General features: G+C 38.9%; 1 protein-coding gene across 3 annotated transcripts in view; it reads right to left on the bottom strand.

Moving 5' to 3' along the window:
* The window catches only part of LOC137281634 (RNA-binding protein FXR1-like), a 38738-nt gene that overhangs the window by 3324 nt on the left and 16373 nt on the right, over positions 1 to 19041 (bottom strand). The window contains exons 4-16 of one of the 3 annotated variants that reach the window (XM_067812994.1): positions 12515 to 12666; positions 11633 to 11698; positions 10697 to 10790; positions 9448 to 9564; positions 8754 to 8921; positions 8225 to 8303; positions 6999 to 7108; positions 6131 to 6232; positions 5567 to 5670; positions 5034 to 5140; positions 4631 to 4804; positions 1325 to 1399; positions 101 to 202 (exon numbers count right to left, since the gene is read on the bottom strand). In XM_067812994.1, the coding sequence (XP_067669095.1) occupies positions 101 to 202; positions 1325 to 1399; positions 4631 to 4804; positions 5034 to 5140; positions 5567 to 5670; positions 6131 to 6232; positions 6999 to 7108; positions 8225 to 8303; positions 8754 to 8921; positions 9448 to 9564; positions 10697 to 10790; positions 11633 to 11698; positions 12515 to 12666 (1450 nt within the window). Of the gene's footprint in view, positions 1 to 100; positions 203 to 1324; positions 1400 to 4630; positions 4805 to 5033; positions 5141 to 5566; positions 5671 to 6130; positions 6233 to 6998; positions 7109 to 8224; positions 8304 to 8753; positions 8937 to 9447; positions 9565 to 10696; positions 10791 to 11632; positions 11699 to 12514; positions 12667 to 19041 lie in introns of all 3 variants that reach the window. The other 2 variants (XM_067812995.1, XM_067812996.1) reach the window with 2 other exon arrangements.

The raw sequence follows: 19041 nt of genomic DNA, 5'->3' as shown, positions 1-19041 counted from the left end.
GGTCAGTGCTTTAGATGACTTAACTTAATGTGCCCATTTAGGAAACTTTGCAACGATGACGATAATCAACATCAATCTGTTTTTGTGATGGAATATTTACCTTGATCTTGGCTGTTGACACTGGCGTTGTCTAGGACGGTATCATCATCATCAGTCATGCGACGACGCGAACGGCTATCACGGGAATCATCATCATCATTGACTAAAAACAAATGTTAACGCATATCTTATAAAATACAATATTGTTTTAGAATATTAGAATATATTTATGAGTAAAAAACAGAAAAGGTTACTGAAAAGATATAAAATTATGCATATATGACTCTTAAAGGATTATTTCATTAAGAAATAAAAGGATAGATTATAGTTTCTATTGCATGAAACTATTCAAGTCATGCAACTATACAAATATATGTTAGTCAAGCAAATGCAGAACTGCACCCCATAAAACAATGCTAATTCTTGTTCTCAGTTAACAAAGTGTAGCTTCAAATACAAGCAGAATCTAGAAGACTAAAACAAGTCAAGCAGCAACCAAGCTGGTGTTTTTAATGACACTTACACAAAAAAGGACTCGGTTTGTATATTGCAAAGACATAAAATGCACATTTCAAGAACTCTCCCTTGTCAACATCTGACAGAAATCCATCTCATAGTTACATGATTAATGTCAGATTTGAATTCAGACCACTATTTCCTCAAAATGATGTTTCCAGGGTGAACAAAACCCAAAGATGCAACATATGTCATATTTGGGATTTCACTTAGTAAAGTACAAATTCTAGTACTTTTTTCGGTTGAGTCCCATCCGGGATTCGAACCCGCACCCTCAGAGTCAGGCACCTAATCGCCAGCACACAAAGTCAGCCGTCTAGCCCGCTCAGCCACCGCGACTTCCACAAGTGAAATCCCAAATATGACATATGTTGCATTTGACCACTTTCTAAATGGCATCGTGTAATCAAAACCCAAAGATGTTCACGTTTTTGCAATTTCAATACATTTCATCTAATCCACATTTTGCAAACAACCTGAACTAGCAAAAAAAAACATAGTAATATAGCAGACACAAACGTAGTGTATTCCTCTGTATCGTGACATTTACCAACATAATTTCCAAATTTACCAAAAGACACCAATCCTACTGATACCCCACCTCCCACCTGAGTCTTAGCTTTTTCTCAGCCACAAGAAAACAGGGTCAATTCAATCCAATTATTCTTCCAATCCACTACAATCACCTCTTCAACAACTCATGCTCCTAGAGTTAGTTTAACAGAGTTGGTATTAAAAAGTTCAAGGAAGGGGAAAGCAAACAACATACATGTCCGTGTCACTTTTAGTCTCAGGTGATCGGCCGTATTATTGTGTCCTCGATAGCCATCATAGTGTTCGTAATCTGTCAAACAAAGAACAACCCTGCAGCATGCATCTACCAAGTACCATGCAATGTCAGAAGTGCTGACCGGTTCCAACTTCCCCTTAAAAAACACTCTCGCTCCACAGGCAATGTTAAACAGGAGATCAAAGCTTGTGTAGTTCACCTGGTCAATAAACTTATCTGGTCACATTTAATGGCCATGAGTGAGTTTGTTTCATTCTGCTTTTAGCAAAATTCCAGCAATAGAGGACATCAGAGTTGGGCTTGACATAGTGTACCCATGTGGGAAATCAAACCTAGATCTTTGGCATGATGAGGGAATGGTTGAAGCACTGTGCTACCCAGTGATTGAAATAATTTTTCAACTCAAACTGACAGCTGGGCTGGTGGCGCATAAATGTTGCCTGCCCATCTTGAAAGTTGCCTGCCCACCTTTAAGTAACCTTCTCTTTGATTGGTTCTTCTTGAACCATGTTTCGGGCTGGTGGAGAGAATTTCCAGGCAGCTCGACTCCAAATTTTCCGGCCACGGGCAGTCGGGCAGGCCGTTATTTCGATCGCTGGTGCTACCCCACCTCCCACTTAGTTGGGATATAAATACAACTGAAATTTCAGGTCTGGGCTCATAGTTCAAACAAAACTTGATGTAAAGTCTTTTCTAGGCATGTATATAATTCATGGATTATATTTTTTAAGGTGGTAAATCACAAAAAAGTGAGCATTCAAACAACCCCAAATACATTCCTACTTCATTCCTCTTCAGAATGCTTTTTACTGCATATCTAAATAAACATAAATATAAAACCTGTCTGTCTGATCTGTTTTGCTGATACAGCAAGAAAAACCCAGTTTACAGGAAAGGCAATCACAAATTTATCCAATACCTTATTCATCTGAGTAGAGAGCTGATTCTTTCATTACATGGTGCCTAGTTGGATATATATTTGTATGAGGTACTAACATGCACGTACAAGCTTACAGTTATGTCTCAATGCATCCTCCTTCCATGCATGCACTGCCATATTGGAAATGGAATGAGAGAGTAAACATGTTTAATGTTAAGTAGTATACAAGAAAATATCAGTTAGTTATCAAAGGCCGATAATAACTGCCCACATACACTTTTCATATAACCACCATACACAGAGTAAGGTGTTATGTTGCTCTTAGCAGCAATTCAGAATTTTGGCGGGGACACCAGAAATGTTCGTCATGTGGGGATTTGGGGAATTGAGCCTTGTCTTCAGCTTGGCAAGCATAAACTTTAACCATTAGACTACACTTTACACATAGGCTGCCTTGAGAAACCAACAATCCCCAATGGACCTTTGAGGCTGAAGTTACCAGATTGGTCAAAGATCAAATTCCAGCCTTCAAAGGACTCCACAAGAAGGCAGTTATTACATGGTGACCATTATTGGAATAACTTGGAATCTGATAAATACATCAATGGTGCCACATCCAAGGTACTCAAAGATTCACGCATCTTTGACTTCTTTCTCCATAAACAATATACTTATGTTCCTCATATGCTTTGATGCTGGTTTTACACTGTGATTACTGTGCCAATCTTTCCATATTGTACACACAATATGTTAGGAAGAAAAGAAGATGTTAATATGTTCACGTATACCCCTGATGAAAAAACATACGAAAACAAATAAGAATAATAATCTCAGAAAGGCTGTAACACTTCAGAGGTAGTAAACAGAAGTGAAATGGTATATTGGGGTATTAGCAGAATCCCAGTATTTGACCTTCGGTTCAATATATCACAATGCAATCCAAAAATTCTGCATTTTCGTTTTTCATATCATCGTTTTATTAAGCTTTTCAAACGTTTTAAAAAATTTTTAAAAATGTATAGAAATAAATCATATTGTCAAAATGTATGTATAGGTTTGACGCTTGTCAGTTTTCGGCAGAATGAACCAAACCGGACCGAACCGAAGACCTTGCACTACAATATGTAACGTAACCATGGTAAGAGCAAACTGCTTCACCCATAGTAGAAACATATTTGAACATATGGTGTCTGAAGGTTTACAGCATTTCACAACATGATGTCCATCCAGGCTACAATCATGACTAGTCTGGATATATCATTCACAGATGCATGGGAACATTTACTGTATGTCGTCATCACAGGTTCTGAATACTGATCTACAAGACATCCCAACAAAGTGTCATTACTGCGTAAGTGAACACATGCTGGACACATAGTGATGGTCAAGTATCATAAGCTGCTGTACGCAGTTCAGTCACACTGCAGAATGAAATGTTACTTGTAAGCCAGGGTAAGTTGAGATGTGACCTAGCAATTACCCCCACACACACACACCACACACCCACCCCAAAAAAAAACAATGTATGAGTGAGTGAGCTTAGTTTTATGCCACACTCAGCAATATTCCAGCAATATGGCAACAGTTTGTAAATAACAGAGTCTGGACCAGATAATGCAGTGATCAGCAGCAAGAGCATTAATCTGCGCAAACGGGAACCGATGATGTGTCAACCAAGTCAGCAAGCCTGACCACGCACTCCCGTAAGCTGCCTCTTACAACGAGCATAGTCGCATTTCATGGCAAGCATGGGTATCCCCGATCTGTTTGGTTCTCAATGTATGAGGGTCAGCTACCGGTGTATAAACTGCAAAGAAAGGGGTATCAGGTGATCTGCAACCAGTGGTACCATAAATATGTGCATAACATGCTACACCCTCTCCTTCTGTAACAAGTACTGGCAAACATGGACAAACTGAACCAACACAGAGAACATGTTTACAAGAAGTAGGCAAAGCATGGCAATGAGCAAATCCATATGGTTTGTGAAAGGAAGAGCATATGGAGCATGATGATGAATTTGATTCCACGCATATTCCCTCATGCCTTGCTCATAAGACTCCTACCCATAGCACCAGAATTGATCGCGAACAACCTTGGTCCCCTTCACTAACAACACACGTCAAACTATCCTTGTGTGCCAGTAAGTTTGTCCAGTAAGTCTGCAGTGCCTACTTGTCTCAACTTGTTTTGTGAGTTGGTTCAACTTATCCTGGATTACCAATAAACACATTCCTGCTTTCTTGATCTTTGGTATCTATCCACCATCATGATCATCATCATCATCATCATCATCATCATCATCATCATCATCATGTAAAACAGCCGTATACAGCACACACCTATCTCCCTATGAAGATTCAGTGACCTATTCATGCGGACAGACAGGATTGGATGCTACTTACCCGAATCTCTACGAGATGAGTACCCTGAGTACCTCCCCCTGCCACGTCCTCTCCGGTAGCCTCGCCCCCTTCCACTCAACACACTGTCAGTCAGGTAGCCAGATGTCCGCCTCTCTTCTGCCATTACTTCTGCAGACCAATCACCAACAGGCTCTGGAGATGTTGCTTCATCTCCTGGTACAGATACAGAGAGAGTAAGGAGGGATTTATAGGTCACACATCATCATGGAATGGCTTAACAAAACAGATGTAGTGCCTAGGGTAAAAAATTGCAGCAGTATCCTAATGGGAGCACTGCCAGAAAACAATCCCAGAAATTAATCATATGTAAGAATCAAACAATGGCCTAAATAAGCAAATAGTATGACATCCAGTCTACCCTGCTGAAATCAGTTCAACTCACCTGTGTTCATGCCATGCCGTTCTGTCGCCCATCTCCGTCCTCGACCCATGCCACGTCCACCTCGTCCTCGCCTTCCTCTTTCATCTGTGTAAGGGTCATTGCTACCTCTGAAATGTAAACATTTATTGAGGAATTATGACTAACAAACTGTGACAGAGCTGCAACTGGTCAACAGAAATTGTCCTGCCTGAAGTGATGCAGTCTGTGAACAGGTTAATTCAAAATGACAGCTGATTTTCATGGACGAAAGAAAGTAGTAACTTTCAAATGGATTAGATTATCTAAGGCTGCCAGTGGGACCATGAGCATATACAGTGCCAAAACAACTTCAGAGACATTCCAGCCACATCATGGAGGCGTACAAAGAGCTTTGAAGAACTTTTCTGTTTTCTTACCAGAATAATAAACACACGTATAAATCAGAAATCAGCCAGACTTTATCAAGTTGTGCCAGAACCTCTAACTCATCACTTCTGAACAGACAACAACTAAACCGACTGATTCTGTAATGTCTCCAAACTGCACATACAAACCTCCGTTCCCGTGGTGGGGGGAAGTAGGGCCCAGACTGGGGGCCAGACAGACTCTTCAACTGCTGGTCTATCTCCTGTTTGGCTTGTCGCAGCTGCTCCACTTCCTGTAGCACAAAGAAAATGAATGGTGGGATATTTGGGCTCAAGGACGTCGTGAACCTTTATCATTGAGCACTTATTAATTACATACTTAATGTCACAAAAGTCTCTGGTGCTTTACAAGCTGGTTTCTTTCTTCTGTAATATGAAACTGTCTCCAGAAAGACATACATGACACTTTCCACACGACAACTAGCAGCTATTAACAACACACAATGGTTTATTTTTCTTTAAATCAATATGTCCAGTCACATATCTATATCGTGGCTATTGTGTATTATATTATAAATTCAAAATTCAACATTTCATTTCAATATAAAAGATACAAGGATAATATTTCTTTAGTCCTTTATTTTTAGGTTTTATAACAAATATTTGAAAACGTGAAATATGTAGGTTCAATGATAGGAACAAATTATCTCATTCAGCAGTACATTCCAGGTCTGTAAAGCACATTGTACTTACCCGTAAATGCGTTAAGTGGTAATCTAATAACAGCTGTGCATTTGCAATACTTTCTACAGTTCCGACGAAAATGAAAGGCACCTGTCCCTGAAATTCAAAAGTCTAAAACCTCAGTCGAGATCTGATCATGATTCAAATTTTATCTTGTTAACAAGGAACAGAAGTGCTATCAGAAAACTGATGGTTAATATTTAGGTTCAAGATAATGAATAATTGCCAAGATACCCTTTCCACACAAACGGCATACAGTGAGTGAGTATGACATGAAGCCATTTTCAGCAAAGTTACAGCAGTATCACTGATAGGGACACAAGTGAGTGAATAAGGATGCACACCGCATTTAGCAACATTCAGGCCCCACAGGCCTGTCCCATAACGAAGCACATGTGATACATGTGGTTTCATCTTAGGCAAGTTTGTTCAAAACTGCCTCTTTTCACCCAGCAGAAAATGGGTACCTGGTGAGATAAAGACATGACTATAACCTTTGAACACCTAGCTTGGGTTATCCTGGGTAACAAGAATCAGATTCTGATTAAACCCTGCGAGCAATCACTCGGTGTTTGGAGACTGTGCTCTATAGAAGATGACTCCATATCAAGGTGGGAGGACACCAGCAATGGGCTTCACACACTGTCCCCGTTGACACAAATGGCGGGCATCACATGCATGTGGCAAATGAACCTCTTTAGCACGAGTGAACGTTTGTAATCAGTAGGCTACCCCACTGCCCCTTCATGGGTATGCCAGAATCTGGTTTCATGCATGGATCTTACTGAACATGACACGTTTGATTGAAACACATATAATTTTACTGTATGGAATAAAATTTACTCAAACTCAAAACTTTTGATTTTATCGGTAATACCTCTTCTCTTGGCTGGTCGTTTTCATTGTCCCCCTCGATTTTGACCCTCACAACACCTGACTTGTCTACTATGTCTTGAATGTTTCGGCCGTTCTTCCCTATAACTTTTGCTGAAACAAGATGAGTCTCACATCAGGGTGGTACATATAGCATTAGTGGTGTTCCAGTTAACTCATTGAATAATTGAAGATTGGTCGCTGTTACCAAATGACCAAGCAATCAATCGCATTTTCTCATATTCGCAATCTAAGAATTTTGGATTGTTATAGTCTTTGACACACTTGACAAAGGAACATATCTTCAAAGTTGGCAGAGCCTGAAAACTTGTTTAATTCTTAGAAAACTCACTTCACAAACTGAAAAGTCATGACTGAATATTTCTTTCAGGAGGCGTATGTTCATGATATATTAGTCATCAGTTTAAAGTATCAAGATGCATCATGATACATATCTGCAAAACAGCATTGATAGGAAAATCTGAAAAAATGACGCTGACAAACTTTTTTCGATGACTTGTCGTTATTAATGAAGCACTAATAAATAGTTAGATTTCAACCTATTCCCAACACTATAAAGCATGTATTTTCACGTTTCAGTACTGCCTTGTTAAGAAAAAGCCCACTTTGTGTATGGAGGGTGAATATACGAATGAGTGAGTAAGTGAGTTCAGTTCTATTTAGAAAACTTCCAGCAAAATTCCAGCAATATCCCAGCAGGGGAATTAAAAAATAGGCCTGACCCTATGTACCCATGGGGAATCGAACCCAGGTCTTCAGTGTGATAAGCAGACACTGTAACTACTAGGTTACATCACCACAGAAATACAACCATGCCATCGTGGTATAGTTTCACAAAGCAATCCAGTCACCAAACTGTTTAGAGATTGACAATAACGTCATGCCGCTTTTAGAAATATTCCATTGCTATCACATCAGGGGACGCTATTAGTGGGTATGATGCATTGTAACCATGTGGGGAATTGACCTAGGTCTTCAGCGTGTCAAGCAGATGCTTGTAACCATTCAGCTGCCATTTAAACTCTGATTAATTCAATCTCTGTGATATGGGCCTGCATTGCTTCAGTCTCACACAACACCTATTCTTCGTCAGAAGATGTAAAACAGGACTAAGTCTATGTTGTGGTCAATGAAATCAATTCTGTCAGTCAATAACACAAATATTAGAAGCTGGTTGACTGAAAAATATCTTGGTTTCTAAATACTTACCCACTAGATCTCTTGGGACTTGAAATGTCTGTTCAGCAAATTCTAACATGTTTCTAGCTTGTTTTACAGCATCTTGGGTCTGAAATTCAGAATATCAATTGTTTCACTCAATATATCTAATAAAACATAAACTGAGTTGCATAGTCACCCAATATACATGATATGTATCATGCTAGAGTAATGGAGGATTTGTTGTTTGCTCACTAAATCCATGAGTTGCCATTTACCAGTACCAAGTTAGTGAGGAGCTGGAGAACTCTGACCAGAAGACACAACGACTTTGACAGGATTCACACAGACTTTCTTGTGTGAAATTCAAGCACTTTTGAAGTACTTTTCATGGGAAAAGTACTTATTTTATGGGCTGTGTTTTTACAGTGAAAAAGAGAGATGTAACGCCAAAGCAAGTTCATGATCAACACAGAAGAAACTTTATGGATACCAACTTCTTTTATTAGTGATAATGACGTTCACAATGACACTGACTATAGTTCAGCCAATGTTTCCATCAAAGTGTCAAGCATCTTACCTCTCCATACACTTTAAACGTGCAGGTATTCTCGTCCAGCTCAATGCCAGTGATTCCGTCCACTTTGCGAGCCTGCTGGATGTTAGCACCATGTGTTCCAATAGCCAGACCCATCAGGTCGTCCCGTACACTGAACTCCTCCATGAACCCTGACCGGATCTTGGTACTCTGAGGGAATGAAGTCTATTGAACATTTCCTTCACATTTTTTGCTATGAGATCCCTGGTGAGCAAACACAAACAAACAATACACCTGACATGGGACTTTAACATTTCTTTAATCCATCCAGAGTGAGTGAGTGAGTGAGTGAGTGAGTGAGTGAGTGAGTGAGTGAGTGAGTGAGTGAGTGAGTGAGTGAGTGAGTGAGTGAGTGTTTTGTTTTAAGGCACACTCAGCAATATTCCAGCCATATGGCAGCAGTCTCCAATAATCAAGTCTGGACCAGACAATCCAGTGATCAACATCATGAGCACTGATCTTCACAAGTGGGAAGTGATGACATGTCCACAAGGTCTCTGTGTCTCTATACATTCAGTATGAGTCATGAACAATAGAGGCACAACTACCACACACTGACGTCTCAAACACATTGAAACTGCAGTCACTCAGATGATACATCTAATCCAGTCTCACATCACCACTGGTATAGCTTTAACGGATGATGGTGTAAATGTTGTGTTAATATATTAATCACCTGTAATTTCTTCACCGCTTCCTCCGTCCTCTGCTTTAATAATACTTTCTGGCGTAGATTTCTGATGAACATGTCCCCAATGATGGAAGCCTTCTTAATTACTTGTTCACTTGTGGACTGGAAACATAAAACAATGTACCATTTTCATTATGGAACTAACCAAACTCCGCCCATACTTCATAAGCTTTTAGCTCTATAGGTAACGGTTCTGCACATAGCCCTAACTCCCATCAAAAATCAAAATCACAAACTAACATGCATGCCTCACCCTAAATATATATTCAATGAACTAGAACAGTTACAAAAGACAATTAATGAACTTATTTCAGTGTTGGAATAATATATTGAGGAAGGACTCCCCTGGAGCACATTTTCTATCTAAAAAGATAGGGGAACAGGCTGAACTCTTTCCGCTTTATATTCTAAAATTCAAAAGACAGATGAGTGAATGAACATCTGCAGGGAACAGCACATAATAGAAGTTTGTATTATTTTTCCTTGGATAATAATTACATGTACAGGAAGTACTTGTGTATAAACTGGTATGAATACAGGAAGTACTCGGATATAAACTGGTATATGAAGTCCTTATACATCTTGATTTATCATTCAAACATCACTGGTCAAGTCCAAAGAATATGTGAAGATTACAGTCTAAGTGATCTGCCAGTTTGTAGGCTAAGTATGGTTTTACACTGCTCTTAGCAATTTTCCAGCAATACCACGGTAGAGGACACCAGAAATGGGCTTAACACATTGTACCCATGTGAAGGATTGAAACTGGGTCTTGGTAATGATGAGTGAACTCTTAACCACTTGGCTACCCTACATGCGCTATCGGAAGGAAAGTAGTATTAAAAGTAACATAAAATACAGCAGCATGATGATTATCAAGTGAGTGAGTGAGTGAGTGAGTGAGTGAGTGAGTGAGTGAGTGAGTGAGTGAGTTTAGTTTTATGCCGCACTCAGCAATATTCCACCTATATGACGACAGTCTGTAAATAATCCAGTCTGGACCAGACAATCCAGTGATCAACAGCATGAGCATCGATCTGCACAATTGGGAACCGATGACGTGTCAGCCAAGTCAGCAAGTCTGATCACCCGATCCCATTAGTCGCCTCTTACAAGTATAGTCACTTTTTGTGGCAAGCATGGGTTGCTGAAGGCCTATTCTACCCCGGGACCTTCACGGGTCATGATTATCAAGCCTGGCCAAGCAATCAAGTTGATAATGTGAACAACTCACCAGTATGACGAGTGAGTTATCGATAGGGTTATAACTAATAACAGCCGCACCACAATGTTTTTTGAAGTCTGTGTGAGTTTCTTCTTCTTGGCATCTAAAATGAAAGTGGAACTGATGTCAGAATCATTGATGGGTCAAAAACAACACTAATTAAGCAGAATAGTAAATAATACTCTGAATGATTACAATATGTCTCCTGCAGAAACGAATGGAGCCCTAATTTAGTCAGCACATGGCAAAAGCTGTTGTCTTAACACAAGTCACCGTAATAGTAATGCAATAGTCTTTGCTGATAGAATGATATGACAGTGTTCATGCATAGCGTCTAACACTGACAAATTCAGTAGATTCATGGACTGTAAAGTGGAAGTCTAAACCCCGCCGGCCCCATAGTCCGAATGCATATTTCACACTGACTTTGATTAAAGTCACATTTGTTTGCTATTTATAAATGTTATGTTTGCTGTTAATTTCAATGCCAATTATATGAAACAATTATTCTGCAATGTGTTTATTCACTGGGTTCTGTGATTTTTCAGTGGGTCAGACAAACATATGAAACTTAGAGGATCAAATGTCCTTTTACTTTGAAACACCATTTGTGAACACTGATATATGACATGATATTTAATGTCACTACTGGCTGGAGTTCAGACATATCAGTGGACAGTATGAATTGGGCCTGAAAACTTAGTGCGAGACATCCAACTATGACATGCTAATGAAAGGACTCAACAAACAAGACAGTCTAGTGGATCATGGGTGGTCCAAATAGTAACTTTCAATGGCCTATCATTCCATTTTGTTTTAGAATTAACCATATGATCAGTTATAATCAGCATCTTTCAATGATTTGGTCCATGAAGCCACATTATGGCTGTATCATTAAGGATTTCTTCCCTTAGGAACTGATGCTACAAATGTGTTCACACTTACGCTTCTTTCAAGTCAGGAGGCACTTCCAGTATATACTTGAAGAAACTACTGCTACTGATTGTGGGGCTGCAAAAGAAGGGCAATAATAAGTATGCTGTCACTCAGAAGATGGGAAATACATAACAGTAATACTGACAGCAATAAACACCTACATCTATCTGTATGTGTAGTGCTTCAAAAACTTGATGGATTCTATAATGGCATCACTAGAGCTTTCTAAGATACCGTTTAAGAAACAAATACAAAACAGTTTCAGAGTCAGTAAGCAAATACTTTTGACTCTTGTAACAGCTTACGAGTATGCTGAGCTGGGTTATGATAAAATCTCCACCGTACCCTGGGATGCCTCTATGGCTTGGCTTGATGATTTTATTACCTCCCTTTGCTTGCTTTTCATCCAATCAGGAGTCTACACTGGGAAGTTGTGCGTGACAATCACAACTCACTTTTGTTTCTTAAATTATCTAAACAACTAAACTTGGCAATACAAATGATACTAAAGAGGTAAAAGGAGTTCTTGCACATATTTTTCAAAATTTAAGACCTGCCAATATGTCTGAATGATTTCCCCCAAAACTGGAGTCGCACTGCCAACTAAACTTCGTGGCCGAGACCCCTATCTTTGTCGACACTGGCAAACTTGGTTTTAACAGCAGCTTAGCTGATTGGCTACTGTGAGAATGCAGAGCCAGAAAAAGGAAGTAATACAATTACTGGGCCATAGATGCATCCAGGGAATTGTGGAGATTTATTTTCACGCATACCCAGGAGATTTCGAGGAAGCACCTTACATAACAGTGCTGCATTAGCTGCTGTTTTGTGTTACATATCCCAGCTATATGTCAACTAAATTAACAAAAAACTGCTGGTGTAGATACATACTTTGCATTTCCTGATCGTAACCTGTCGAGCGCTATGATGTCTGTGTAGTTGTCCTGGCCCACATACTCCACTACAGCAAACTCCCCTTTCAACATCTTGATCCTGGACGGCCACCATGCAAACACTTCATCATTCTGGGACTTAGTGAACACCTGCAAAACAAAACAATCCACAATATAGGTAAAACAATGATTATTGTTTGTTACAAGAGGGACCAATACGACAATGACATAACATTAGTCTTTCGGTTACCAAGGGTGCACTAGATAAACCAATGATTGAAAACAAACAATCCAGTGAGTAAATGCTGTTTTGTCAGCAATATTCCAGTGATATCACATCAGTCTGTAGATAACTAAGTAACCAGGAAAACCAGCAACTAAAAACATGAGCAACAATCTAGGCCATCAGGTCACCATGACATAAGAACAAAATAATAATAATCAGCAAGTCACAATATTGACATCAAGATGCAAATGTAGTTCTGTCAATACCAGGAAATGTTTCTTCAGGACCTATTCGAACATGGAACCCCGCTTGGTCAAGAGTAACGGGTCAAGACTAACGGATTAAGAGTAACGGATCAAGGACTGCCTGTTGAATCTGATTCCCATGACATATGCCGCCAACATATGTTTACTGACCTTGTGTTCCTGTTAATGCTCCAAAAAGCAATCAATAGATAGCACAATTTCAATCAACTACAAGTGACATGTTGAAGTAGGCTGACCTAGTTGAGATTTCACTGCCACTGTTCTTAACATTTTGAAAATAGGCTGAGCTTACATCAGACAGCTTCTTGTTTTGTGTTTTGGAGGATTTTTGTGACTTTTGTTTATAGTCGCAGTCAGCATTATTCCAGCATGATGACTGTAACCTGGACCAGCCAATCCAATGAATGATGTCATGAGCACCTATCTATGCAAGTCTGACTATCACCCAATCCCATAATTTGACATTTGTGACAAGCATGGGTTGCTGAGGACCAATTTTTGCTGATCTCTTTATGGGTCTAGAATGTATAGTGCAAAGATCATACTCAGAATGACTGAATTGTCGAATTAGCCCCAAATGTGAATGGTGAAATTAGACTAAGGTATCTGATCATTTCAGTCATTTTGTTGAAATATCCACCTCATTTCCCTGGCAAATGTACAGTGATAATTTCAGTCAATATGAGTATGACATAAGTGAATCAGTCATAAGGCGTTCACAGTGACATATACATTCGATATGGAAACTTGTATCCAGCTTATTTAAGAATTTGTAACATTTTCAAGTCCATATCTAACAGGAAATATACACTTGTGAACATTCACAGCGTGAGACACAGGTGTGATGAAACACAGTCAGGGAATTATACTTAATATTACATAGTATGCATGCCACAAACAAGGAGGGTTTACTTAGGCGGATGTACACAACTTACAGCCTGACAACACAGGTCATAGCACAAAACAGATTAGATTAATATTGCTGTTGAAATGTGGTCATGTTCAATGAGTGAGTGAGTGAGTGAGTGAGTGAGTGAGTGAGTGAGTGAGTGAGTGAGTGAGTGAGTGAGTGAGTGAGTTGGGTTTAAAGATCACATATACTCTAGGGGTTACAAAATCCATAAACCATTTATTGGCCTTGTTATATATGAAACTTTATTGAAACTATGCCCTTTGACATTTAGTTAGGTTTAAGGTGTTCATTACTTCAGCAATATCATGGCCCCTTTCAGTGAGCGAGTGAATGTACTTCTACAGTGTTTTCAGCAATATTTGAGTGACATCATGGACACCTGAAATGAGCTTCATACAATGTATTCATGCGGTGAATCAAACCCAGTTCAGTGTCACAAGCCAACTCTTTAACCACCCTGGTAAACCCCAACACTTTGTCTTGTTTTTATCAGTTAAAACTTCTCTTTGAGAAATATTTCCATCATACTTCCATCTTGACAATACCAGCAGGACTTGACAAGTTGTAACAGAATTTGGCGTCTTTTAACTTGAAGCAGACAGAAAACTATTACCTCTGTCTTTAACAGAATCTGACAGCTACAGTGGTGGCCTACATTTGAAAATAGAACTGATCCATGTCTTCTGTGTATGACAGCCCCAACATTACAACACATGATGGGGAAAAGACAATCGAAAAAATAACTGCAGTGAATTTGATCCAGAAGCACACCACACAAATTGTAGACTCAGTATTTTCTAATCATTTGCATGCATAACAGAGAGGCACAGGTGTCTGACACAAAACGGCCTCAATATTGCAGGAAATATTGGGAAAAGGAGCAAAAACGGAGCCCAGAACAATAGAGAATTGCAAGCGAGAGCCAAGAGCTGAGGCAATCTGGACTGGATCATTGAAAATTTGGGATTGTTTTTCCATTTTTTCTCTTAGGTTTGGGAGGTAGAATATATGTGGCCATATACATGTGGCTGACAGAATCAGAAACCTGTACCAAGGGTCATCCATTAGCCTGGTCAATGTGTCTACAGCCGTATAATGTGGGGTCATCTGCCTAAGGTGCATCAGTAGGAAAACCTGGCCCGATGCACTGAGTAACCCCTGTGGGGCTCCATACTGTGTTCTGTCTGTGTTTCCTCTCATTTACCATGTGTACTCTACATCAGCACTAAGCCCCACCGATGGAGGAACAGACAATAACCATTTAAATATGTCAATCTGATTTCCTCAAACAGAGTTCAGAACTAAATACCCTTCCTTACACTAAGTTACAGTCAAGTCAGTGTTACATGATCATACTTCACAAGTCCTACTCTGACTTCTTTTGAATTCTTGCCACTCAATATTTTCTATCTACGAATGTTGTATGATTACAACCCTGCCCTAGACAACTGATCCACTTGACAGTCTGACGCCTGCTGTACTCACAGGAAAAGTTCTTCCTGATAATATCAATAACAGTGAGTGAGCTTAGTTTACACCACTCTCGACAATACCCAACCAATATGTCTGTAAATAATAGTGTCTGAACCAGACAATCCAGTGATCAACATCATGAACATCGTCTCTTCAACTGAGAGTAATAATAGAAAATGTGACATGTGAAAGTTGAAGCCATAGCTTCAAAAATCAAAACATGACACATAATGTGCCATGTGCTAACCTAAGTTAAATACCTATTCCAAATCAAATTTCATGATAATAAAAACAGAAATATTTGTGCAATAGCTGAAAACGAAATTTCATAATGGGTGCCAGTCAACACCTAAAACATTCCTTTCATAACTAACCCATCCAAATGATTGTTTATTCATCCAAACTTGACATAATCAGACTATAACCATCAAACACAAACTTTTGACTTGGTCAAATGCAACCAGAAATGCAAAATTCATCCCGCATCTGTGTCACCTCATAAGTTAGTCTCTCTCACAGTCCCTCACCCACATTATTTACCCTTCTACCTAAACCTTCCTGCAGTGCTTAGTTCTAAATGAAGCAAGACAAGACTTCCTCACTGGATCTCCTTTTCAATTTAAATGGATATATTTGTTACTATCAAAATTATATACACCAGAGACTAAGCACCAGTCAAGGCCATAGTCTGGAAACTACTGATACTTGTTCTTTGCAAATATGTATATACTGGACAAAATAAGTTATGGATATTGGTACTTATATGATTGATATTTTAGTAGTGAACCAATGAATAAATACATCATTATTAATAATTTAGAATTTTACATATATCCCTAACTATTCAATACACTGACATAGTCTTCACGAAGATCTTCATGAACACTGCCCTGCACTAGCCACATGGGCTGGTAACCATGGACCATTCCTACTATTTGTGTAGCCTAGGAAACATCTGACCTGTTACGTCCATCTTGCTTATCCTCATGTATCTGTGTTTGATGGAGGCAACAGCATGTGATCAGATAACAGGCTGGCTGCAGGGAGGTGGGACTTTGGAAACCCAACTCTGACAGAGTCTGCTGTTATATATCCATAGATGTCATCAGAAAATTGAACTGAACATCTAGTGCTCAAATTAAGAGCTGATGTGATGTATTTGAAGAGTTTTATGGTTTGTCCTTGAAGAATTCTGCTCTCATATTTTTTATTTATTTATTTTTATTTCTGGGCCAACTAAATGGTCAAGGTTAAAGAACTGTTTTTATTTTGTCAGTGAAATGACATGGCCCTCTCTACTTCCACTCTTAGTTTCAACACTGTTAATTATGTGACGTATAATAACTGAACTTAATAACCCGACTTCAGGTCTATCACAAAGTTACTGTTAATTCACCACTGTGTAGATGGTGAAGAATTGTAAAAATCAAGAAATCAAAATTAAAACTCTAAGGCTACTTCACATTCATCTGTGTTTGTACACAAGTAAAAGCGATCATGCCAAATCAACTCAAATTCACACTAGGTGATACTTCCTGTTCTTCCTTTACGTCTCCTACTAGTGGCCATAATCATATGTTGGTAGATATTTCCGATATTTTTTATCTGCTCTGTGAAAATGTTCTAAGAAGTAACAATAAAATCAAATCTATCTATCTATCTATCATCTATCTATTTATCTAGATAGATATATAGATATAGATATAGATATAGATATATAGATACACACAAACACCCACACACACACACACACACATATATATATATATCTATATCTATATATATATATATCTATCTATCACTGGATAGATAGATAGATAGATAGATAGACAGATAGACAGATAGACAGATAGACAGATAGATAGATAGATAGATAGATAGATAGATAGATAGATAGGGAAAGGACCTGTTTGTAACACGGTGACATAGACATGCTATTCACATTAGCACAGATCATCCCAGGCAGATAAGTAGTGACTTACAGTTGTTTTGGTTACCTGTAATTATACTGGATCAAATCTAATTTAGCCACAATCTGTTTCACTCCATCACACCTGTGCCTAATAAATGGACATGAAATTATAACAAATGAAATTTATAATGCACCACATTTATCTGCATGCCTTAGCTCCTAATGTGTATATGTTTATAGTTTATAGAATAGTGCAACTGTTCCGCGATGGAATGGTATGTACTAAGATATCTTAAATGATCTTGGTGCAGAAACTTCTATAAATTCTCCACTTGGTTATAACTATCCTTTCTTCATGGATGTCTAACCAACCACCTAACCAACCACCCAACCACCATCCAGTGATAAGTGTTCGTGGTAGGTTTTGTAAGAGTGTGTGCAGAAAAAAGTCATACATATGTAGTCCAGGTTTGCTATTCTCGAAACCTTACTAACCCTACAAACTTCTTCAGCCGATTCTTAACACATTGGCTATGATCAAAGTTAAGAATTCTTGGGGCTACAAAAAGTTCGAGAATAAGGGCCCAGATCTTTTGCAAATGAAACTTTCATTACAATCCTGAATCATTTCAAATGTTTTTGTTTTTTTATATGTTGTTTTTTTAAGTAACTTTTTAAAAATAAGCAAATCAAAATCTGTGCATCCAAAACATCCACACAAAGTAAGGAAAATGCAGGTTTATGTGTTTATGTGTTAACGTGAAAACTCGAGAGATTCATCTATCCATCCCATGTATGCTCTTTCTTCAGATACACAACAAACATGTGAATGACCGAGTGTCTTGATAGTCAGTGGATGATCTGGGTTTAGATGCATATCCCGTTGAAGCTTCTGTCGTCATCACTATCTGGCAATGGGGATACAAGAGGTAATATGGTTCTACATCACGGAGATACTCCACTCACAGTCCTAAGTAGACATTAAACCAAAAGACACCTTGAAAAAAAAAGCTAGGCTGATGCATCCGTACTGTGTTGAGCTCCCATGAGGTTAGTGATAATCCCAGACTTAAAGAGAAAATAATTGGGAATGTGTAGTCAACCAAAACCAGAGTATGAGAACACAGTTCTCGAAAGAGCAATGTCTGCCCCTTCCAGTATACAATGTTGCACACCTGTTCAGAGCTAAGTAATCCTTAAAAATACATGCAAATAGTTCAGAGTCGTTGAATATGCAGGTAATTCTAAGGCTGTAAGGCTTCTGATTCATATGTTCTTCACAACTTCGGTGATTCACAACAATGTAAAGAAACAAATTCTGAGTGACACTATCTCCCTGCAATGATTAAATGCTGCCTTTCATATTAAACATTAAAGAATATTCTCTGGTTCTCAACTAATCAAGAAATGACATGATGATTTTAACAAGGGCCTCTTTCTCACAGCAGTAAATGAGTACCACATGTGACAAGAACCACTGGGGGCTGGGTGAGGATGAGGTGAAGAGAAAAAAGTGAGAGAGAAAAGGAAAAAAGGAAATAGAGAGAGAGCCAGATAGAGAGACACACAGAGAGACAGAGAGAGACACACACAGAAAGAGAGAGACAGAGAGGCAGAGAGAGAAAAAGAAGGGTTTTACACTGCTTTTAGCAATATTTCAGCAGCATCACAGGGAACACTAGAAATAGACTCCACACATTGGACAGATGTGGGAAATCTAACCAAAATCTTCAGT

The sequence above is a fragment of the Haliotis asinina genome, chromosome 4 (assembly GCF_037392515.1).
Source record: "Haliotis asinina isolate JCU_RB_2024 chromosome 4, JCU_Hal_asi_v2, whole genome shotgun sequence".
In the NCBI taxonomy this organism is placed as follows: Eukaryota; Metazoa; Mollusca; class Gastropoda; order Lepetellida; family Haliotidae; genus Haliotis; species Haliotis asinina.
Note: the sequence above shows the minus strand (reverse complement) of the source record. Positions and strands in the feature narration are given on the sequence as shown.